The sequence below is a fragment of the Rhinatrema bivittatum genome, chromosome 9 (assembly GCF_901001135.1).
Source record: "Rhinatrema bivittatum chromosome 9, aRhiBiv1.1, whole genome shotgun sequence".
Classification (NCBI taxonomy): domain Eukaryota; kingdom Metazoa; phylum Chordata; class Amphibia; order Gymnophiona; family Rhinatrematidae; genus Rhinatrema; species Rhinatrema bivittatum.
The window spans coordinates 180403495-180422649 of NC_042623.1; the positions used below are offsets into that span (position 1 = coordinate 180403495).

The following is a 19155-nucleotide window of genomic DNA, read 5'->3' on the forward strand; positions in this document are numbered from 1 at the left end:
CTTGCAACTTTCTCCGCTCTCTCTCACACACTGCTGTCAATCGCTCACATATACACATGCTTTTTCTCTCTCACTTATAAGAACATAAGAACATGCCATACTGGGTCAGACTAAGGGTCCATCAGGCCCAGCATCCTGTTTCCAACAGTGGCCAATCCAGGCCATAAGAACTTGGCAAGTACCCAAAAACTAAGTCTATTCCATGTTACTGTTGTTAGTAATAGCAGTGGCTATTTTCTAAGTCAACTTAATTAATAGCAGGTAATGGACATCTCCTCCAAGAACTTATCCAATCCTTTTTTAAACACAGCTATACTAACTGCATTAACCACATCCTCTGGCAACAAATTCCAGAGTTTAATTGTGCGTTGAGTAAAAAAGAACTTTCTCCGATTAGTTATAAATGTGCCACATGCTAACTTCATGGAGTGCCCCCTAGTCTTTCTATTATCCGAAAGAGTAAATAACCGATCACATCTACCTGTTCTAGACCTCTCATGATTTTAAACACCTCTATCATATCCCCCCTCAGCAGTCTCTTCTCCAAGCTGAAAAGTCCTAACCTCTTTAGTCTTTCCTCATAGGGGAGTTGTTCCATTCTCCTTATCATTTTGGTTGTCCTTCTCTGTACCTTCTCCATCGCAATTATATCTTTTTTGAGATGCGGCGACCAGAATTGTACACAGTATTCAAGGTGCGGTCTCACCATGGAGCGATACAGAGGCATTATGACATTTTCTGTTTTATTCACCATTCCCTTTCTAATAATTCCCAACATTCTGTTTGCTTTTTTGACTGCCGCAGCACACTGAACCGACAATTTCAAGGTGTTATCCACTATGACGCCTAGATCTCTTTCTTGGGTTGTAGCACCTAATATGGAACCTAACATTGTATAACTATAGCATGGGTTATTTTTCCCTATATGCAACACTTTGCACTTATCCACATTAAATTTCATCTGCCATTTTGATGCCCAATTTTCCAGTCTCACAAGGTCTTCCTGCAATTTATCACAATCTGCTTGTGATTTAACTACTCTGAACAATTTTGTATCATCTGCAAATTTGATTACCTCACTTCTCATATTCCTTTCCAGATCATTTATAAATATATTGAAAAGTAAGGGTCCCAATACAGATCCCTGAGGCACTCCACTGCCTCAGAGCCGCCCCTGCTCAGCAGGCCAAATCTGCAAAGTGGCCAGAAAACAGGATAGCTCTGGGATCCAAAACCTCTCCTGAAGCACCATGTCAAGGCATGGATTTTTTTTCTGTGTGACCGCACATGATGCATTGCAAACATGAGGCAACTTTTCCCACATCTTGCGAGGGCTTCTGAGCTCCTGGCACCAAGCACGAGAGAACATCTCCCTGCACTCACCTCCATCCTCCTGCAGCCGTCAGTCCCCAGCACCCTGTACTACAGGCAAAGCATTGCAGAGGCTCTGCCTCAGCCAGAGTCCCAGGCAACTCCCAGCTGCACTGTTCTTTTTTTAATCTTAAAGGGCTAGTACCTTAAATGATAAAAGAACCCCTTAAAAACAAAATCGGGTACTTCCCTGTAGAATTATTCAGCCAGGGCCAGAAGGGACTCTTTCAGCAGGCGGGAGAAACGGATCGGGGATGAGTGAGTACCACTTGCTATCAACCCCTTCTTAATCTCTGGACACAAGCCGAATAAGGGTTACCAACCCCCTGCTTGACCCTGTTCTACTAAGGGGGGTGATCCCGCTAACAGGCCCTAGCACCACTGAAAGAAATTCTTCATCTCCACAGACTGACTGCAAGGTTTTCTGCACCTCTACCATCTGCTGGAGACAGAGGAAAAACTGAGGGAGTGCAGGTGGCACACTGTCTCAGTAAAGCTTTTCTTCTTCATCGCCATCTTGCTAGTAGGGGAGAAAAACCTATGCGTCTGGCTTGATCTGGATGATGCTCAGGAACTTGCCGTCTTGCAAGGAGCTCTTCCCTGCTGCAGAAACACCAGCCTCAGATCAGGACAGGACCAGCCTGCCTCAATCCACCCACCATTTCTGGTTCCACCACCACCACCGAGGTCTGCCTCCATCAGAGGTGAGTTGCCACTAAAGGGGCGATCCTAAGGAGATGTAGCCCTTTGGGAGCAAGGTCCTGGCCTGACCTGGAATTGTAACACTGGGTGGGGATCCTGGCAAGCCAAGCTCTTTCCAGCCATGTGAGAGAGGAATTTGATAATTGTTCATGATTTTTGGGGTGGTTTGATTTTTATATTTTTTTTTTGATTTTGTGAGTTGTTTTATATGTTTTAATTGTATTTTATTGCTGTATTTTATTGAATTGTATATTGTACTGAAATCCTGTAAGCCACTTTGAGTTCCTAAAGGCAGAATAGAAGCCTAAGAATAGATAGCTAGAAGAAGTTTGTAACATGCCATTTATTTGTCACAATTTTCTCTTTTTTTTATTTTATTTGTACACAAATAAGGCTTGTGGTGCTTTCTCCTAGGACTATCTGATGTCTTCTTTCATTACAAAAGCTCTTCCCATGAACGCATGCTTCTCCTTGCTTCCATGTGAAACAAAGCTGCCATGACACCCATCATCATCAAGGAACCTTTCACCTCCTCTGGCAGCAAGGTCAGAGGAAGTCAAACACCCCATAATTCTTTGCTGCTTGACAAAACAAAACAAAACAAAGGTTTTAAAAACAAAATATTTAAGGCAGAAAGGATAAAAACAAAAAACCATGGATCCTCTGGCAACAGATAGCTTTTAAAGATGCCTTTCAAAAACTGATGCTATTAATTTTGTTAAATAAAAAAAGGTGTTAAGTGAAGCCAAGCAATCAGGCACAAAGCTTCCCCCTACCCTTCCTCATACCCCGGTCCAAAGCAGAGGCGGAAGCTGGACCGCAGATCTTTGCAGCAGATTAGTGTGGAGTGGATGAGCCTTGCCGTTCACAAGCTGTATCCGTGCTAACTGCACCACACACACACACAGGCAGAGCTGGTCGTTACACTTTGTGTTAGGTTCATTTTTTCCCTTTTAGTATCAAAACAAAAAATAAAATGGTGCTTTTCAAGAACAAAAAAAAAAAAAAAAGTAAAGTTTTTGTCACATGACATCCACAAAGAACTCACTAGGGTTTCCCATGGCCATTCGGAATGACTGTCTGCTCGCTGTCAGTTCAGGGGGGACAGAAGCTAAATCCCGTCCCGGAGGGGCCCCTGGAGGGCCCAGAGCAGAAGGCTGCGTTGGCATCATCATCATGGCTGAGCTGTAGGGGGGAGGCACCCCAGGGGGCCCGTAGGACTGGTGCGTGTGGTGGCTTCGGACGCTATGGGCTGTGGAATGGTGGCTCCTGTGACTGCGATGACTGTGCTCGCTGGCCGTACGATCCCGGCGCAGGCTGTTCCTTGTCGTGTGATCAGATTCACTGCCACTGCCACCAGACTTTGAGTCCCCAGGTTTTACATCTTTCTCTTTTCTTCTTTCACTGCCACTACGGTTAGAACCACTGCTTCTACTTCCTGCGAGCAACAACACAGAACACAGTACCAAAATTATGTCTGGAATAGATAAAACATTTCCAAAGTATTCTGAATTATCAAACTTCAAGAGGAAAGCCAGCAATGGACACCATACTATATCTCAGAATGGGTCCAGCCCTTGCACACCATATCATAGGATTGGCCCCGCCCTCGCACACGCCATAGGGTATTTCAGGATGGGGCCCCTCCCTCGCCATAGGGTATTTCAGGATGGGGCCCCGCCCTCGCACACGTTATACTGTATTTCAGGATGAGGCCCCGCCCTCGCACGCGTTATACTGTATTTCAGGATGGGGCCCCGCCCTCGCACGCATTATACTGTATTTCAGGATGGGGCCCCGCCCTCGCACGCGTTATACTGTATTTTAGAAATGGGCCCCGCCCTCGCACGCGTTATACTGTATTTCAGGATGGGCCCCGCCCTCGCACACGTTATACTGTATTTTAGAAATGGGCCCGCCCTCGCACACGTTATACTGTATTTCAGGATGGGGCCCCGCCCTCGCACGCGTTATACTGTATTTCAGGATGGGCCCCGCCCTCGCACACGTTATACTGTATTTTAGAAATGGGCCCTGCCCTCGCACACGTTATACTGTATTTTAGAAATGGGCCTGCCCTCGTACACGTTATACTGTATTTCAGGATGGGCCCTGCCCTCGCACACGTTATACTGTATTTTAGAAATGGGCCCTGCCCTCGCACACGTTATACTGTATTTTAGGATGGGACCCTGCCCTCGCATACGGTATACGGTATTTTAGGATGGGACCCTGCCCTCGTACACGTTATACTGTATTTTAGAAATGGGCCTGCCCTCGTACACGTTATACTGTATTTTAGGATGGGACCCTGCCCTCGCATACGTTATACTGTATTTCAGGATGAGACCCCGCCCTCGTACACATTATACTGTATTTTAGAAATGGGCCCTGCACTCACACATGCCATAGTGTATCTTAGAATTGGCCCCACCTTCAGTTGCATTCCTCTTTCTGTGTATTTCCTACCACCTATTCCTTTGCATGTGAGGCCCAAAACGAGAGGATCTAGAAGCCACATTTGTGAGCACACATTCACTTTTTATGGCACCACTCGAGGACTGTAGTTACTTTATAATATTTTTATTATTTAGAAGTTCTATGGGAGAAGCCATCCAGAGTGAAACAATGGTCCAACGTCATTGCACTGCATACCTGGACATTCTGTACTCTATGGGACTGACTGAACACTGCCTTCCGGTTTATAAAACCCATTTAAGCATTAAACTGGAAACAAGAAAGTCCCAGCCACTGCAGCCAGTCCAATGTTTCCAAAGGAGAGATTAAGGTTGACCTATGCCCTGGCTCAGGTACCTTCACTAGGCTGACTGCCAGCGCTGCCTCCACCATAATTGTATCCCGGGTCGGGGAATCCTGGATGTGCGGTGTAAGGATGAGGGGGTGGATACTGGTACGGGAATGCCATAGGCCACGGTGCAGCTCCTGGATGGGGGAGTGGCGCTAATGTGTCTTGATCTGATGCCCCACTTGATCCATCATGGTCATTCAGAGATAAACTGGCCATATCTGTGAGGAGAATAAAAAACAAATTCCTACTAGTGGTATAACCCTGTGCAAACCTTTTCAATCTAAAAAGCGCCTACAACAGTGGCCAACATTAACCTGGACGAGACAAGGTCATGAATGAGCGTGATTAATTGCACTATAAAATTTCACACTATTTTGCCACGAAACATTGGCTTTCACTGGCTGGATAAGTTAGTCCGAAACAGGCGAAAACAGGCATCCTAATTTCCCAATGAGGCCGCAATCTGTTTTATTTTCAAAGAAAAATGGTTGGCCTTCAGTACTTAAAATAATTTGGAAGCTGCAGGGCAGAGGTGAGGTCCACTGGCAGAGCTGGGTAGCGGCGGGGGATGGTCTCAGCACTGGAGCACCAGAAGGCGCTGCAGGACAGGAGTAAGGTATATTGGAAGCGGTGTGTGTGTGGGTGTGTGTGTGTGTGAGAGAGTGTGGGGGGTATTCAATACAGGAAGAGCAGGTGGTGCTGCAGGGTAGGAATGAGGTGCATTGATTGACCTGTCTTGATGTTGCAGGGAGTCTCAGTATGGGAATAGCAGAGAGCAGGAATCAGGTGCACTGGCAGAGCTGTGTGTATGGGAAGGGTCTCAATGCATTGACCAAGCTGTGCTGGTATTGGGGGGGTGGTTTCCTCAGTATGGGAACACCAGAGAGTGCTGCAGGGCAGGAGTCAGGTGCACTGGCAGAGTTGCATATATGGGAGAGTCTCAGTACTGGAGAAGCAGGGGGCGCTGCTAAGTGCTGACAGAGCTATGTGAGAGACAGATTGATAAGGAAATAGCCAATAATAAGCTGTGGAAAGTTTTGCTTGTTTCTGCCCTTTTCCTGTCATTTTATAAAGGGACATTTCAATCTATATCATCTTACTTATTATTTAAATGACTTATTTTCCACCTTTCTGACTCTTCAAAGCAGATTACATTCAGGTACTGTAGGTATTTCCCTATCCCCATGGGGAAAACGTGTTCGGCTGACAGATCCTCTCCCCCCCATGGGCGCAGAATGCCACATTGCAGAGCTGTATCTCCACAAAGGGACAAAAAAAGATATTTGCTGTGTAGTTTGATGACAATCTAATCCTTGTGCTGTGTCCATCAGGAGGCTGCAGCAGGAGCACTGCAGAGACAGGAACATTTAGTAACAACAACAAAATCCAACAATTAAAGAGTTGTTTCCTCTGGGGACACGCAGTGTTATGCACTTATGAAGGGGAGGGCTGAGAGAATTGCGGCTTAGTTGATTTTTTTTGTGTTGAATTGTATTTTTAAGATGCACATGAGGAGCTCAGAAGTTTGAAATAAAAGAAAGGAACTGCCGGATAGAGATCAACAAACCTTCGCTAAAATCTTCCCACGTACATTGAACCCAAAGGAAACAAAACAAGCCAAATACCAGCAGGCCACTGACACATACTGCCACACAGATCCCCAAATATGTAGTAACACTGCTCTGAGAAGGTGATTTTATTGACGGTGTGCCGAATGTAGCCCGCTTTCAGCAGGTTGCTGGCAAATTTGCGGGCCTCCCGACGGTCTGCGAAGCCTTCCACGTGGTGATAGAGCCAGTCTACCACGTCAGAACCTGCAAGTGAAGCCGAAAACCAAGGAGAAAGCGTTAAGACAAATGCAAGCTGCGTCTTCCTGCCATCCATCCATCACAGAACTTCATCCCTTTTTTTTTTTTTGTTTTTGTGTTACTGTTTGTACTTTCTCTATATGTTAATCTGGTTGCAGTTCTTTTAACTCTGAAAGGAAGGGCAGTGTAAACATGCAGACCCCAGAATGCCTGATTTCATGTTTCACTGCTGCCACAATATCATCACATTTGGGGCTTTATTCAATTTAGCCCTTTTTGTCCAGACAAAGAGAGAGGAAAAGTCCTTTCTGAACGAGATTTTGAATCAAGTTGTGGAAGGGAAGCACCATCTCATGGGCAGAACTTCAACTCTCAGCCGGCCAAGCACACGCAGGTGCGTGGCCACCACTTCCCGGTCTCTCGGCGACCCAGCTACTCCCCCCTGCCCCAGCGAAATAGATAGGAATTCACCCTCCACCCGGGCTTAAAATGCTGATAACCCCCGGGTGGAAAGCGACAGCAGAGCTGGAGTCAGCAGCACCGGCATGGTCTCTTCTTCCTGCCCCTCGCGGCCCCGGAAGAGGAAGTGGTGTGCAGCGGCCACGCGTGTGGGAGAAGAGACCAAGCTAGTGCGTGCAGCATCGGCCCAAAGAAGAGCAGCATGGCGCGTTGCAAACGAGGAGCAACGTCGGCCCTTGCGGCCTTGAGAAATCGGAGGTTTGGTGTGGGATGTTTACTATTTATGCAATTTCTTTTCAGAGTACAATAAAAATAATACTGGACATTTATTTTTTTATTTCTGCCGTGAATTGTAATGAGCAGCGTGTCACACATGTGAGCGCGGTCCGTCAGGTGTGTCACGATGGGAAAAAGGTTGAGTCCCACTGCTCTAGTCCACTACACTCATGCTGAGTCAGAGATAAAGGGCACCTGCCTTTTGCCAAAGATAATCCCTGATGGGCCATATGGAGACTTGGTTGGAGGCTTCTCTAAATAGGCCTCCAGTAAGGAAATTTGATGCTGCTGAGGCAAAAAAAAAAAAAAAAAAAAGTCTTTGTCCCTACAGAAATGAGAACTTCCCAGTGTCTATTGCTGCCTCCACTCCCAGCTATCAGTGCGGGAGTGCACCATTCTGTCTGCCTGCCTGAACTGCAGCCTCCTTCCACCCTCGGCAGCCCCCCCCCCCCAAGGCCGTGCCGGGCTAGCCCTGCCCCCGACATCAGCAAGAGGCGCCAGCTTAAGGGGCCGAACGTAACACGCCAGAGGCACCGCGCGCCGAAGGAGCGCGACAAAGTGGCTCGGCCTTTTGTGCGCCCCTCGAGTTACTTATCCTTAGAAACTGTCAATTATTATTTAATATCTCTCTGAACCATTTAACTTCTAACTTTCTTTCACCGCTGTATCTCTCTCTCTTTTTCTGTACCTTACCCACTTAGAATTTCCCAATCCCAATTAATTTTATAGTCTAATCATGGAAATCCCAACAATTACTGGTAATGGACGCTATGGCTCCCTTTGTACAGGTTTAAGTAAACCTCCTCCCCATCGCTCTTCCTCTCAGAACAAACACTACCGCCCTCCTATTTGTATCTATTTCAATTATTTTGTTCAACGCACACTCGGTTAGAAATAAAATACCTGTTACACGGGCTTTTTGGTGTTCCAAATAGATTTTTTGATGCTGATCACAGATATTACTTTGAGATTTGTCCATCACATCAGGTTTTTGAGAAACAGCCAATTTTGTGTTACAATAATTGTGAAATTTTAAAAGATAATCTCGCGTACATATATATTCTTGCTGGGCAGTAGTTTTTATGATTTTTAAAATTCATGTTGTATTTTTGACAGCCAGGTTGGACAAAACCCAGATTTTATAGCAATAACAGAAACATGGTTAAAAAACTCTGACTCAGTCTTAATAAATCAAATAGCAAACAACAAGTATGACAGTTTCTCGGTTCCCTGCCCTAAACATAGAGGTGGGGATCTCATGTTAATCGTTAAAAAATCATATGCTATGAAATTATGTTCAAAATGTACACCACAAAATCACGTTATTTGAAGCTGCCAATTTTCAAATTTGTCTGATCTACAACATAATATATCGCCGTTAATAGAATTTATTGTACTTAATGTAAATCCAAACAAGCCAACAACTATCCTCCGAGACTTTAACCTCCACATGAATTCCAAAACTCTATCCACAGCATGCAGCACCCTTTTGGACTCACTTGCTGCACTTGGTTTCAATTTAATAGCCACAGGCTCAACTCAAAGTTGGACACAGCTTGGACTTAATCTTTACAAACACCTTAGAAACCCCAGTGAAGAACATTTAATGCACCTCCCATACCTTGGTCAGATCATTATTTAATAAACACTAGTATAAAATTTAAGTTAAATAAAGATGAGAACAATATTCCTCCAACTAAGTTTAGCTATCGCCCTCCGTTTAAAACCAAGGAACTAAATAAGGAATTTGAAAACTATAGGGATAATGTGGACCTTTCTAGCGCAACTAATGCCATTAATTCCTGGTATGATAACAATTTGATTACAGCAGAGAAAATAAACCCCCTGAAAACAGACATTTAAGAAACCAAAAACCCAAAATCCCTGGTTTAACAAACAAATCAGCGAAGCAAAAAAGAGATTAAGAAAAAAGGGGAGAAAGTGGAGATCAATTAAAACTGACCAAACACTCGGAGAGTATCGGTCATTTTTAGCGCATTATAAGAAAGTGATAAACCAGGCAAAAAAAGGAATATTTTGTTTATAGAATTCAAAAATTTACCCACAATCCGAGAATTTTGTTTAATATGGTTACGCACCTGACTAAAGCACATGCTCAAAACAATATTATGCTTCCAGAAAATAGATATGACACAGCCTAATTCTTCAAGAATAAAACAACTAATCTAATAGAGAGCATGGATCCCATTATAAATGAAGGAATAAACATGCAAGCCAGAGAAAGAGATATATGGTCAAGCTTTGAGGAAAGTTCAACAGAAGAGATAGAAAGACTTATAATGACGTTGAACCCCGCTAACCATCCCCTAGACACAGTCCCAATATTGTCGTTAAAAGCGATTGTGAACACTATCGCTCCAACCATGACTTCTCTAACTAACCTCTCATTAAAGGAGGGAATAGTGCCTGAGGTAATAAAGAGTGCTACCATCAAGCCAATATTAAAAAATCAAAATTTAGACCTGACCATTCTAAATAATTTCAGACCAATATCTAATCTTCCTTTCTTAGCCAAAATCCTAGCGAAAGTAGTCCAAAAACAACGGACAGAACATCTGGAAAAGAACAATATTCTTTTCCTAGCCCAATTTGGTTTCAGGAAAGATTTTAGTAAAGAAACTTTATTATTAGCACTAAAAGATACGGTACTAAGGGGTTTTGACAGTGGACAAAGCTACTTTCTAATTTTACTAGACCTCTCGGCAGCCTTTGATACAGTTAACCATACCATACTCAACAGATTAGAAGAAATTGGAATATCTGGAACAACTCTGCAATGGTTTAAATCGTTTCTGGAAAATCGTTCATACATAGTGCAAATTAATAACGCAAGGTCAGATAAAATTTCCCTTGATACAGGTGTCCCGCAAGGCTCCGCGTTATCAACTACTCTGTTTAATGTGTACATGTTACCATTGTGCCACCTACTAACTGGTTTAGGTTTAACACATTTTATCTATGCAGACGACATTCAAATTCTAGTCCCAATAAATGAAACTCTTGAAAAGGCATAGAAACTGGCAACTAAATATTATTAAGCAACTGCTTACACATATGAGACTAATCCTAAATGTTAATAAAATTGAGATTATTGTACTAGATAGAAAAACGAGACAGGAACCTCTTCCGGACATTTCATATGAAAACAATATAACAATTAAACCAAGTCAGGTAAGAGAGAGAAGTATCTCCCTGCCTGGCCCAAACTTTGGAATGAGTTGCCTACTGAATTAAGGATCCATTGTGGACCAACAGCATACAACTTGTGCAACGGCACACAACTGGTGACTGTTGGAAAAGATGAGGCAGCCTGAAATCACAGCAGGTTGGATGCGAAAGGAGTTGGGATTATACTGGAAATAAGTTCTTTAAGACAGATTGTCCAAAGGCTGTATCTTGTTGACCTTCCTTGTCCAAGCAGTAGTAAGCTGCAAATGTGTGAGGAGAGCTCCATGTTGCAGCTTTACAGATGTCGGCAATCGGTACTGAACAATAGTGTGCTGCTGAGGTTGCCATTGCTCTGAGTGCACTTTTACTCGTCCCTGAAGAGAAAGGCCTGCTTTTTCACAGCAGAAGTCTATACAATCTGCTAGCCAGTTAGAGAGTGTTTGTTTGCTCACTGCTTTACCCGGTTTGTTTTTGTCAAAAGAAACAAAGAGCTGGGTGGAATTCCTATAGACTTTAGTGCATTCTAAATAATATGCTAACGCACATTTACAGTCCAAGGTGTGTAAAACTCTTTCGTCTTGGTGCAAGTGAGGTCTGGGAAAGAATGTGGGCAAATTTATAGACTGATTCAAGTGGAAGTCAGTAACCACCTTGGGAAGGAATTTAGGGTGAGTACAGAGGACCACTCGGTCATGTAGGAACCTGGTATAGGGTGAGTATGTTACAAGTGTTTGTAACTTACTAACTCTTCTAGCAGATGTAATAGCTACTAGAAGGAGAACTTGCCATGTAAGAAATTTGACATTGCAGGAATCCATAGGCTCAAAGGCAGAATGCATGAGCCTTGTTAGGACTACATTAAAGTCCCACTCTGTGGCTGTAACGGGGGTTTAAGCTGAATTAAACCTCTCATAAATCTACTGACCAGGGGTTGCGTTGATATTGGTGCATCCCCTAGTCCTTTATGGTAAGCTGAAATAGCACTCGTGCACCTTTACTGACGAAGTCTGGAGACCAGAGTCTGAAAGGTGCCAGAGATAGTCTAATAAAGATGAAGTGGGGCAGGAAAAAGAGTCAATACTTTTCTGCGTGCACCGCGTGGTGAATTTTTTCCCCACTTACGATAGGATTTTAGTGTGGAAGGCTTTCATGAAGCTACAAGCACTTGAGAGACATTAGGTGAAATATTGAGAGGTTGTAGGATCAAGCTTTCAACATCCAGGCTGAGAGGGATAGGGTTTGAAGGTTGGGATGGCACAACCTGCCCTGGTCCTGAGTTATGAGAGTGGGTGCTGTGCCTAGGCGAATTGATTCCCTGATCGAGAGGTCGAGAAGTAGGGGAAACCATATTTGCCGAGGGCAATAGGGGGCTATGAGTATCATTGACCCTCTGTCTTGTTGTAGCTTCACTAGAGTTTTGGTTATTAGCGGTATTGGGGGATTCACGTATAGAAGGCCTGAGTTCCAGGGGCAAGCAAAGGCGTCCTTGGCTAACTGGTTTCTCTCTTTGTGCAGGGAGCACAAAGAGAGATGCAAAGAGGTCCATTGTTGGCTGACCCCAGCGTTGAAATATCTTGGTCGCTACTAAATGATCCAGGGTCCATTCGTGGGGTTGGAACTGGCAACTGAGGTGATCTGCAACTATGTTGTGTATGCCTGCTAGGTAAGTGGACCGGAGAAACATGGAATGTGTTAGGGCCCAGTCCCAAATTGTGCGGCTTCTTGGCAAAGGAGATAAGAACCCGTACCCCCTTGTTTGCTCAGGTACCACATGGCAACTGTGTTGTCGGTTTGTATTAGAACAGTCTTGTGTGAAAGGCAGTCCTTGAATGCATATAGAGCATAACATATAGCTTGAAGCTCCAGGAAATTGATTTGAAATGTTGCTTCGAGTTTCATCCAAGTACCTTGAGTTTGAAGATTTTCTACATGCGCTCCCCAACCCTAAGGTGGATGCATCTGTAGTTAAGGTCACTTGTGGAGCTGGTTGCTGGAAAGGTAGACCTATGAGCAAATTGTTCATGTTCATCCACCAGCGGAGAGAGAAACATAACTGGTGGGTTTTTTGAATTGGAGACGACAGTGGTTGAATGGCTTGGATCCACTGAGATCTCAATGTCCATTGCGTTATTCTCATAGCTCATCTCGCCAAGGGAGTGACATGGACTGTGGAAGCCATGTGGCCTAGTAGAGTTAGGAATTGATGGACTGCAGCTGTTTCCTTTGTATGCAGAGACTCCGCCAATCTGGAGAGTGTGTCTGTGCCGTCTTTTGGGAGAAAGGCTTTTGATACAGTGGTGTTCAACTCTACTCCGATGAACTGTAGGAGGTGAGATGGAGTCAGTTGGGATTTTTGGAAGTTGATCAGAAAACCCGAGTGAAGCAGATTGATTGTGAGCTTGAGAGAGTTGAAAGCTCCTTGTCTTGAGTGGCTTTTGATGAGCCAGTCGTCCAGATAAGGAAAAACGTGTATGCTTTCCTTGCGTAAATGGGCCGCTGCCACCACTAGGCACTTTATGAATACTCGGGGTGCCGAGGTAAGTCCAAATGGCAGAACCCGGTACTGAAAGTGTTGATGACCCACCAGGAAGCGCAGGAACTTGCGATGAGGAGGGAATATTGGAATGTGAGCGTAAGCATCTTGAAGATCCAGAGAACAGAGCCAATCTCCTGCTTGAAGAAGTGGAAGCATGGTTCCTAAGGAAACCATCCTGAATTTTTCTTCTCTCAGAAATGTGTTCAGATTTCGGAGGTCTAAGATGGGACGTAGCCCTCCTGGAATGAGAAAATAGTGGGAGTAGAATCCTCTGTCCTGCTGAGGTCGGGGAACTGGTTCCACGGCCCTGGCTCTCAGTAGGGTGGATAATTCTGTTTGCAGAAGAGTGGTACAATCTTTGTGTACCCAAAGGGATTTTGGTGGCGAGTCCTTGGGCACTGTGAGAAAATCCAGATGGTAACCTTGTGTTATTATGGATAGTACCCATTGATCTGATGTAATGCTTGACCAATTGGGTAGACAGAAGGAGACCTGACCTCCCACTGGTAGATTTGGGATCGGGTTGGTAGAGTGGCTGCTGTCCTCTGGCGGGCTTTCAAAATCCCGATGCTGGGCCAGTCTGAGGAGGAGGCTGATGCCTATATGCCCTTGGTTGTCTGGATTGACCTTTCTGGGAGGGTCTGGATGCCCTACCATGGGGTGCTGGAGGATAGTATCTCCGTGGTCTGTAATAGGGTTTTTCCTGGTGTCTTTCCTGACTGTCCAATGTACAGAAGATGTTGTATCTGTTGGAACAGCAGATAGCTGTGGAAGAGGCTCAGAATGCTCTTTTAGCTGCTCCACAGCATCTTGAACCTTTTCCCCAAAAAGATTTTCACCAGTACAAGGTAAATCCGCTAGCTTCTCTTGAATCTCGGCCCTGAGGTCAGAAGCCTTTAGCCAGACCCATCTACGGGCACTAATCCCCATTGCAGCCATCCTGCAAGGTGTTTCAAAACTGTCATAGGCTGCACGGACTTCGTGTTTGCCTGCCTTCAGACCCTTGTAGATTATGTTATTGAAGGAATCTTGGTGTTGTTAATGACTCAGTCAATTCCTGTATTTGCTTCCATAAATTGCATTGATATTGAGTCATATAAAGTTGATATGACGCAAATCTGGAGACAAGCATGGAACCTTGGAACATTTTCCTGCCAAGAGTATCCAGGAATTTTTGTTCCTTACCAGGAGGCGTAAATGAGTGTGGGCGGATTCTTTTCAACTTCTTTTGGGCAGATTCCACCACCACAGACCGGTGTGGAAGCTGAGGCTTTTGATAACCTGGTATGTGTTGAACCAAATACGTGGGATCCATCCGTTTGTTTACTGGTGGGATTGAACAAGGGTGCTCTCACAGTCTGTGTTATAAATCAACAAGAACATCATGGACAGGAATTGCCAGAACTTCCTTAGGAGGGTCAACAAATTGTAAAACTCCAGGGTTTTTTGTCTGGTGTCCTCTTCTGCCACCAGCTGGAAAGGCACGGTTTCTGCCATCTCCTTCACAAAATTTGAAAAGGAGAGGTCCTCCGGTGGTGATTTCCTCCATTCTTCAGGTGGGAATTGTTCAGATAATATATCCTCCGATGAAGTATCGGTGTCTCCCTCATCCCAAGTATCTGAGGAAGGATGCCGTGGAGGAGTGGAGTGAGGAATGAACAGTGGCATAGACAGCATCGAGGGTTTCAGCGGTGGCATCAATGGTGGAAGAAATGGGATCGATGGAGAAACCGGAGTTCTTGGATGGGAAATACCCGATGGTCCTGGTATAGGGTCAGGCATCGGTGAAGTCCCCGAGGCATCGTCTTCTCTGTTGGGAATCAGAGTTTTTGCTCCCAATGGCAATGGTTGCATCAGGAGAGCACTGATGAGGGCATCGAGTTTAGCAAGTATCGGTGCATAGAGTGAAAGGTCCGGTGTCTGCTTCGGTACGGGCATTGGAACAGGTATCGGTGCCGGTGATGGAATCAGTATCGGTATCGGTAACGGTAACGGCATCGATGGTTGAAGGTCTCTCAAAGCATCTTTTACTGCCTGGCGGATGAAACCATCCAGTTCCTCCCTTACAGCTGGTGAGGTCAGAGCAGCTATAGGGGGTGGCAGAGAAGGCGGAACCGGTTCTTTCACAGATCCCTGTGGTGGCACGGTACCTGGCACTGTTACCGGTGGAGATTGCCTTGGAGTGAGAGGCATCGAAGGTATCATGGCTCTTCCACTCTAGACCTTTTCGGTGATGGTTCGACGGGCATCGAAGGTGTTCCGGGAATCGAAATGACATCGGGATCCCGCCAATGACTATGGTGATGTTTCTGTCGATGCTCGGCGCTCTTTGTCTCAAGCACTGATGTAGATTTTATGGATGACCGAGATGGCATTGGTGATAGTCGGTCACCAGTTCCGTCCGGACGACGTTTTCGAATGACTAACTTTTTAGCTGCTCCAGCTGGAGATGACTGAGTCGATGGCATCAATTGAATATTGAAGAGATGTTCCATCTTCTCGACGGGCCCTTCTACCTTTAGCCGTCCTTTCGGCACATTGTGGACAGGTGGAAACATTATGAGCCTCGCCCAAGCACAAAACACACTCGACATGCGGGTCAGTGTGGACATGGTGCGAGGACAATTCAGGCATTTTTTAAAACCCATTGCCATATTGAAGGCCGGACAGCTGTCGATGGCCTTCTGCCTGAAAATATTTGTTAAACAGTATCGACCAGGAATAAAAAGAGTACTCACTGATCAGTGGTGAAAGGGAGACCCCTATGAAGGGGATGAATTTGAAAAATATTTTAACTTTTCTCTGAGAAAAACTATCACACAGGGCTCCTTCACCGCGATGCTAACTGCAGCGCGGAAAAATGAAGACTGAAGGGAGACCCCTGTGGCTCAAGGGATCATGGCATGCTGAGCATGCTCAGTGGGCTCAGTATGCCAGTCAAAAGTTTCTAGAAACTTTGACAGAAAGTTTTCCATAATAGGGCTCCATCCAGTGACGTCACCCGTATGTGAGGACTATCATCCTGCTTGTCCTGGGATAAAAAGAGGTTACAAAAAAGATACACTGGTAACACAGTGCTCATGGGCATCAAAGTGCTGATGTTACCAAACTACTGCTTGGAAAGAAAACACAGTCAGTGTTTTGGCAGCACTGCTGCCTGCTTCAGGGGCTGGTCCTGCTATTATGCTTTATTAAGTCGGATCGCAATGTCACAGAGTCATTCTCCCAGCAAAAATGTTTCTGTGCAGCACCTAGCTACATGCCTTCATTATAGCTATTAGTTTTACATACTTGCCACTCTCCATTTGTGATTGTCTGGTATGTGTGGATGCCTGCTTTTGCACCTTTTATATTATAGTAGAATTATTATTATAGATTGAGAACCCTGCCCTCTGCTTTTTCTCTTTCCCAGCATTACAAATCAACGAAAGGGCCTTATCACCCTAGTCCTCTCAGTGATTTGAAGTATCTTATGTATAGCCCTTCCTTTGAAAAGATTGGAGACCCCCGATATACATGCTTGAACCTGAGGGACATGCCAAAGCGCATGCAGTGAGGGACAGATTCCACTGGCAAGGTCTTCAAGGCTGCAATGTGCATTTCAGCAGGCACTTCTCCTCTGAAGTGCTCACAGTGCTTCAGGGGTTATTCCATCCACCTAGGGCCCATTTTTCAAAGAGGTGCACACATTTCTCTTATGCTCATAAAGATATTGATGGTGCAGGTGATTTGAGTAAGTTTGTTTTGTACAGACAATACTTAATTAGCTAATCCCATCAGGGTGACTTCTAGGAATATTTGGCATTAGAATCTTGATAAATGCATCAACTGCTGTTCTAGGAATATAGAGGCTCAGTGACATGCATCCAACTCGCCTTTTAGAGTGTAGGAATATCCCAATTCTTGCTAACAGGACAAGCAGCTAAGATGGATTCTCTGACATCAGAAAAATGGACATTGGCCTATATGGCTATCTGCAGTCAAATACAGATAAGAAAGAGAGACTTTATAGTTGCTGTGTACATGACCAGCTTGACAGATTTACAGGCCCTGCCACCTAGATGGAGCTGGTGAGGCCAAGAGAAACATAACAATTGGTGCTGTGTGAATCAATGCAGCCAGAACACTAGGGGGCCTCTTTTTATGACTCTGCGCCAATCGCAGAGCAGGTCTTATCAGTTCACTATCAAATGTGAACAACTGGCAGTTGTCATGCTGGCCCCTCTCTGAACCTGGAGAAAGAAACAAAGGACTTGGAAAGGGCATGAAAAACAGACTATCAAAACCTTAATTGTGTATTCATCTGACTACACCTATAACTTGCTGGGCAGACTGGATGGGCCGTTTGGTCTTCTTCTGCCGTCATTTCTATGTTTCTATGCATGAAACTGCTGAATTATGCGTAGGTGAGCCCTTAAAAGTAGCAGGGAGCAAGCACTCAGGGTTAGTCAGTCGTTCATTGTCATCAGTCGACCATTGGCCATCCAGAAGAAAAATATGAACCATCCGAGTGCTGCTGCCTCTCCCCTGCTTTGCCTCCCTGCACCCTTGGTTGAAGCAGCTTGCAGAGACAAGGGAACAGCAGAGCCAGTCCCGCACTCTATAGGTTTCAGAGACTGGCAAGCTGAACAACCCCTGTTGCTTCAGTGACGGATGTTGCCCTCTCTAGCTCCTTGCCAAAGACCGTGAAGAGCTGAGACCGCCAGACCAAGGACCCAGAGAGTGTGTGCTGCCGCAAGTCCCATACTGGTGAGAAACTGTGGGCTCCAATCCCAGTTTACTGAGTTATGAAGTTAAGGTTCTTTAGCCCTTTACCTATGCAAGTCCAGTCTAGAGGGATGTGATGCTAACATTAATTTGGTTATCTGATAAGCACTGGATGCCAAGCATGCTTTTGTAACTATTGTTTTCTTATTTTTGTTTTCCTAGAAAGTGCTGTCCCTGTATTAGTGCCATTATGGTAGCCCCTGAATAAATAAGATTTTACTCAGGTGCAGGTGGGTAAGATCCAAAATCCCTCTACAAGAGGTTGTAGCAGACCTTTGTGTGGAGGTGGCACAGGGGCATGTATGTATGCTGCCTTCTTCCCCAATCAAAAATAGCCCTAAGTGTGTGAGGCCAATTTACCGCATAACTGTTTTAATAAACTGCCCTCTAGATGAGTTGGAAAGGAATGGTTCTGACGCAAATAAACGTAATTGTGTGTCTGCATGTTTAGCTTGTTTCCATAAGTTCTTACTTCAAGGGCTGCAGAAACCAAAAGAAATTTGCCCAAGAGAACTAGTCCTACTCTACATACAACAATACTCAGTAAATCACATTAGCCAGCTGGCTGCATGAACAGGTGCTTTATCTTTAGAGGGGGGAAAAACCCCATACATACATCAGTATTTACTATATTTCTAGCAGAAGTCGATTAGAAATTCCAGCGTACCACAGGCGGAAGCGCCAACTCAACAGAAAGTGACACAAAAACTCACACAGATACACTACCTAAAACATTTGACGGCCATTAGACATAAACGTTTGCCCCAGTTCCATTCTCGATGGCGAGCCTATGTGGATTGGATTTCAAGTGCCATACTGAGCATATGATTTGAGTTGGGTTGGGACAGATTTACACTTTAGATTCTCTTTTCACACCTAGATGGTAGAACATTCAGACAGGTTGCTCTTGGCTGGCCGAGTGCTAAACTAATGGACCTACATTTGCTTGTTCTCTCATGTTCTCTTACTCCTAATTTCCATTACGGTAGACAGAATACTGAAGACATTTTGTGACACTATGAGAGGGGCTGGGGGGGGAGGGGGGAGGGTAGATCAAAAAAGGGGAAAAAATAACTGTGGGAGTTGATATTTGTACTGGATGTAACACGCTTGATGAATAACTTTGTATTTTTGTACTAATGGTCCTGAGTGACTGCGTATGCTTTTACAGCCTTAATATTTCATGTTGTGGACTGTACTCTTTATGGTGATGTTATTATTTGTATCACCTGTTTTGG

General features: G+C 44.8%; 1 protein-coding gene across 4 annotated transcripts in view; it reads right to left on the reverse strand.

Moving 5' to 3' along the window:
• Positions 1 to 2415: 2415 nt before the first annotated feature.
• The window catches only part of DVL3 (dishevelled segment polarity protein 3), a 148482-nt gene continuing 131742 nt past the window's right edge, over positions 2416 to 19155 (reverse strand). For 2 of the 4 annotated variants that reach the window (XM_029615106.1, XM_029615103.1), the window contains 4 exons: positions 6508 to 6696; positions 4888 to 5100; positions 3122 to 3511; positions 2416 to 2651 (listed from right to left, as the gene is read on the reverse strand). In XM_029615106.1, the coding sequence (XP_029470966.1) occupies positions 2620 to 2651; positions 3122 to 3511; positions 4888 to 5100; positions 6508 to 6696 (824 nt within the window). In that variant the 3' untranslated portion in view covers positions 2416 to 2619. Of the gene's footprint in view, positions 3512 to 4887; positions 5101 to 6507; positions 6697 to 19155 lie in introns of all 4 variants that reach the window. The other 2 variants (XM_029615104.1, XM_029615105.1) reach the window with 2 other exon arrangements.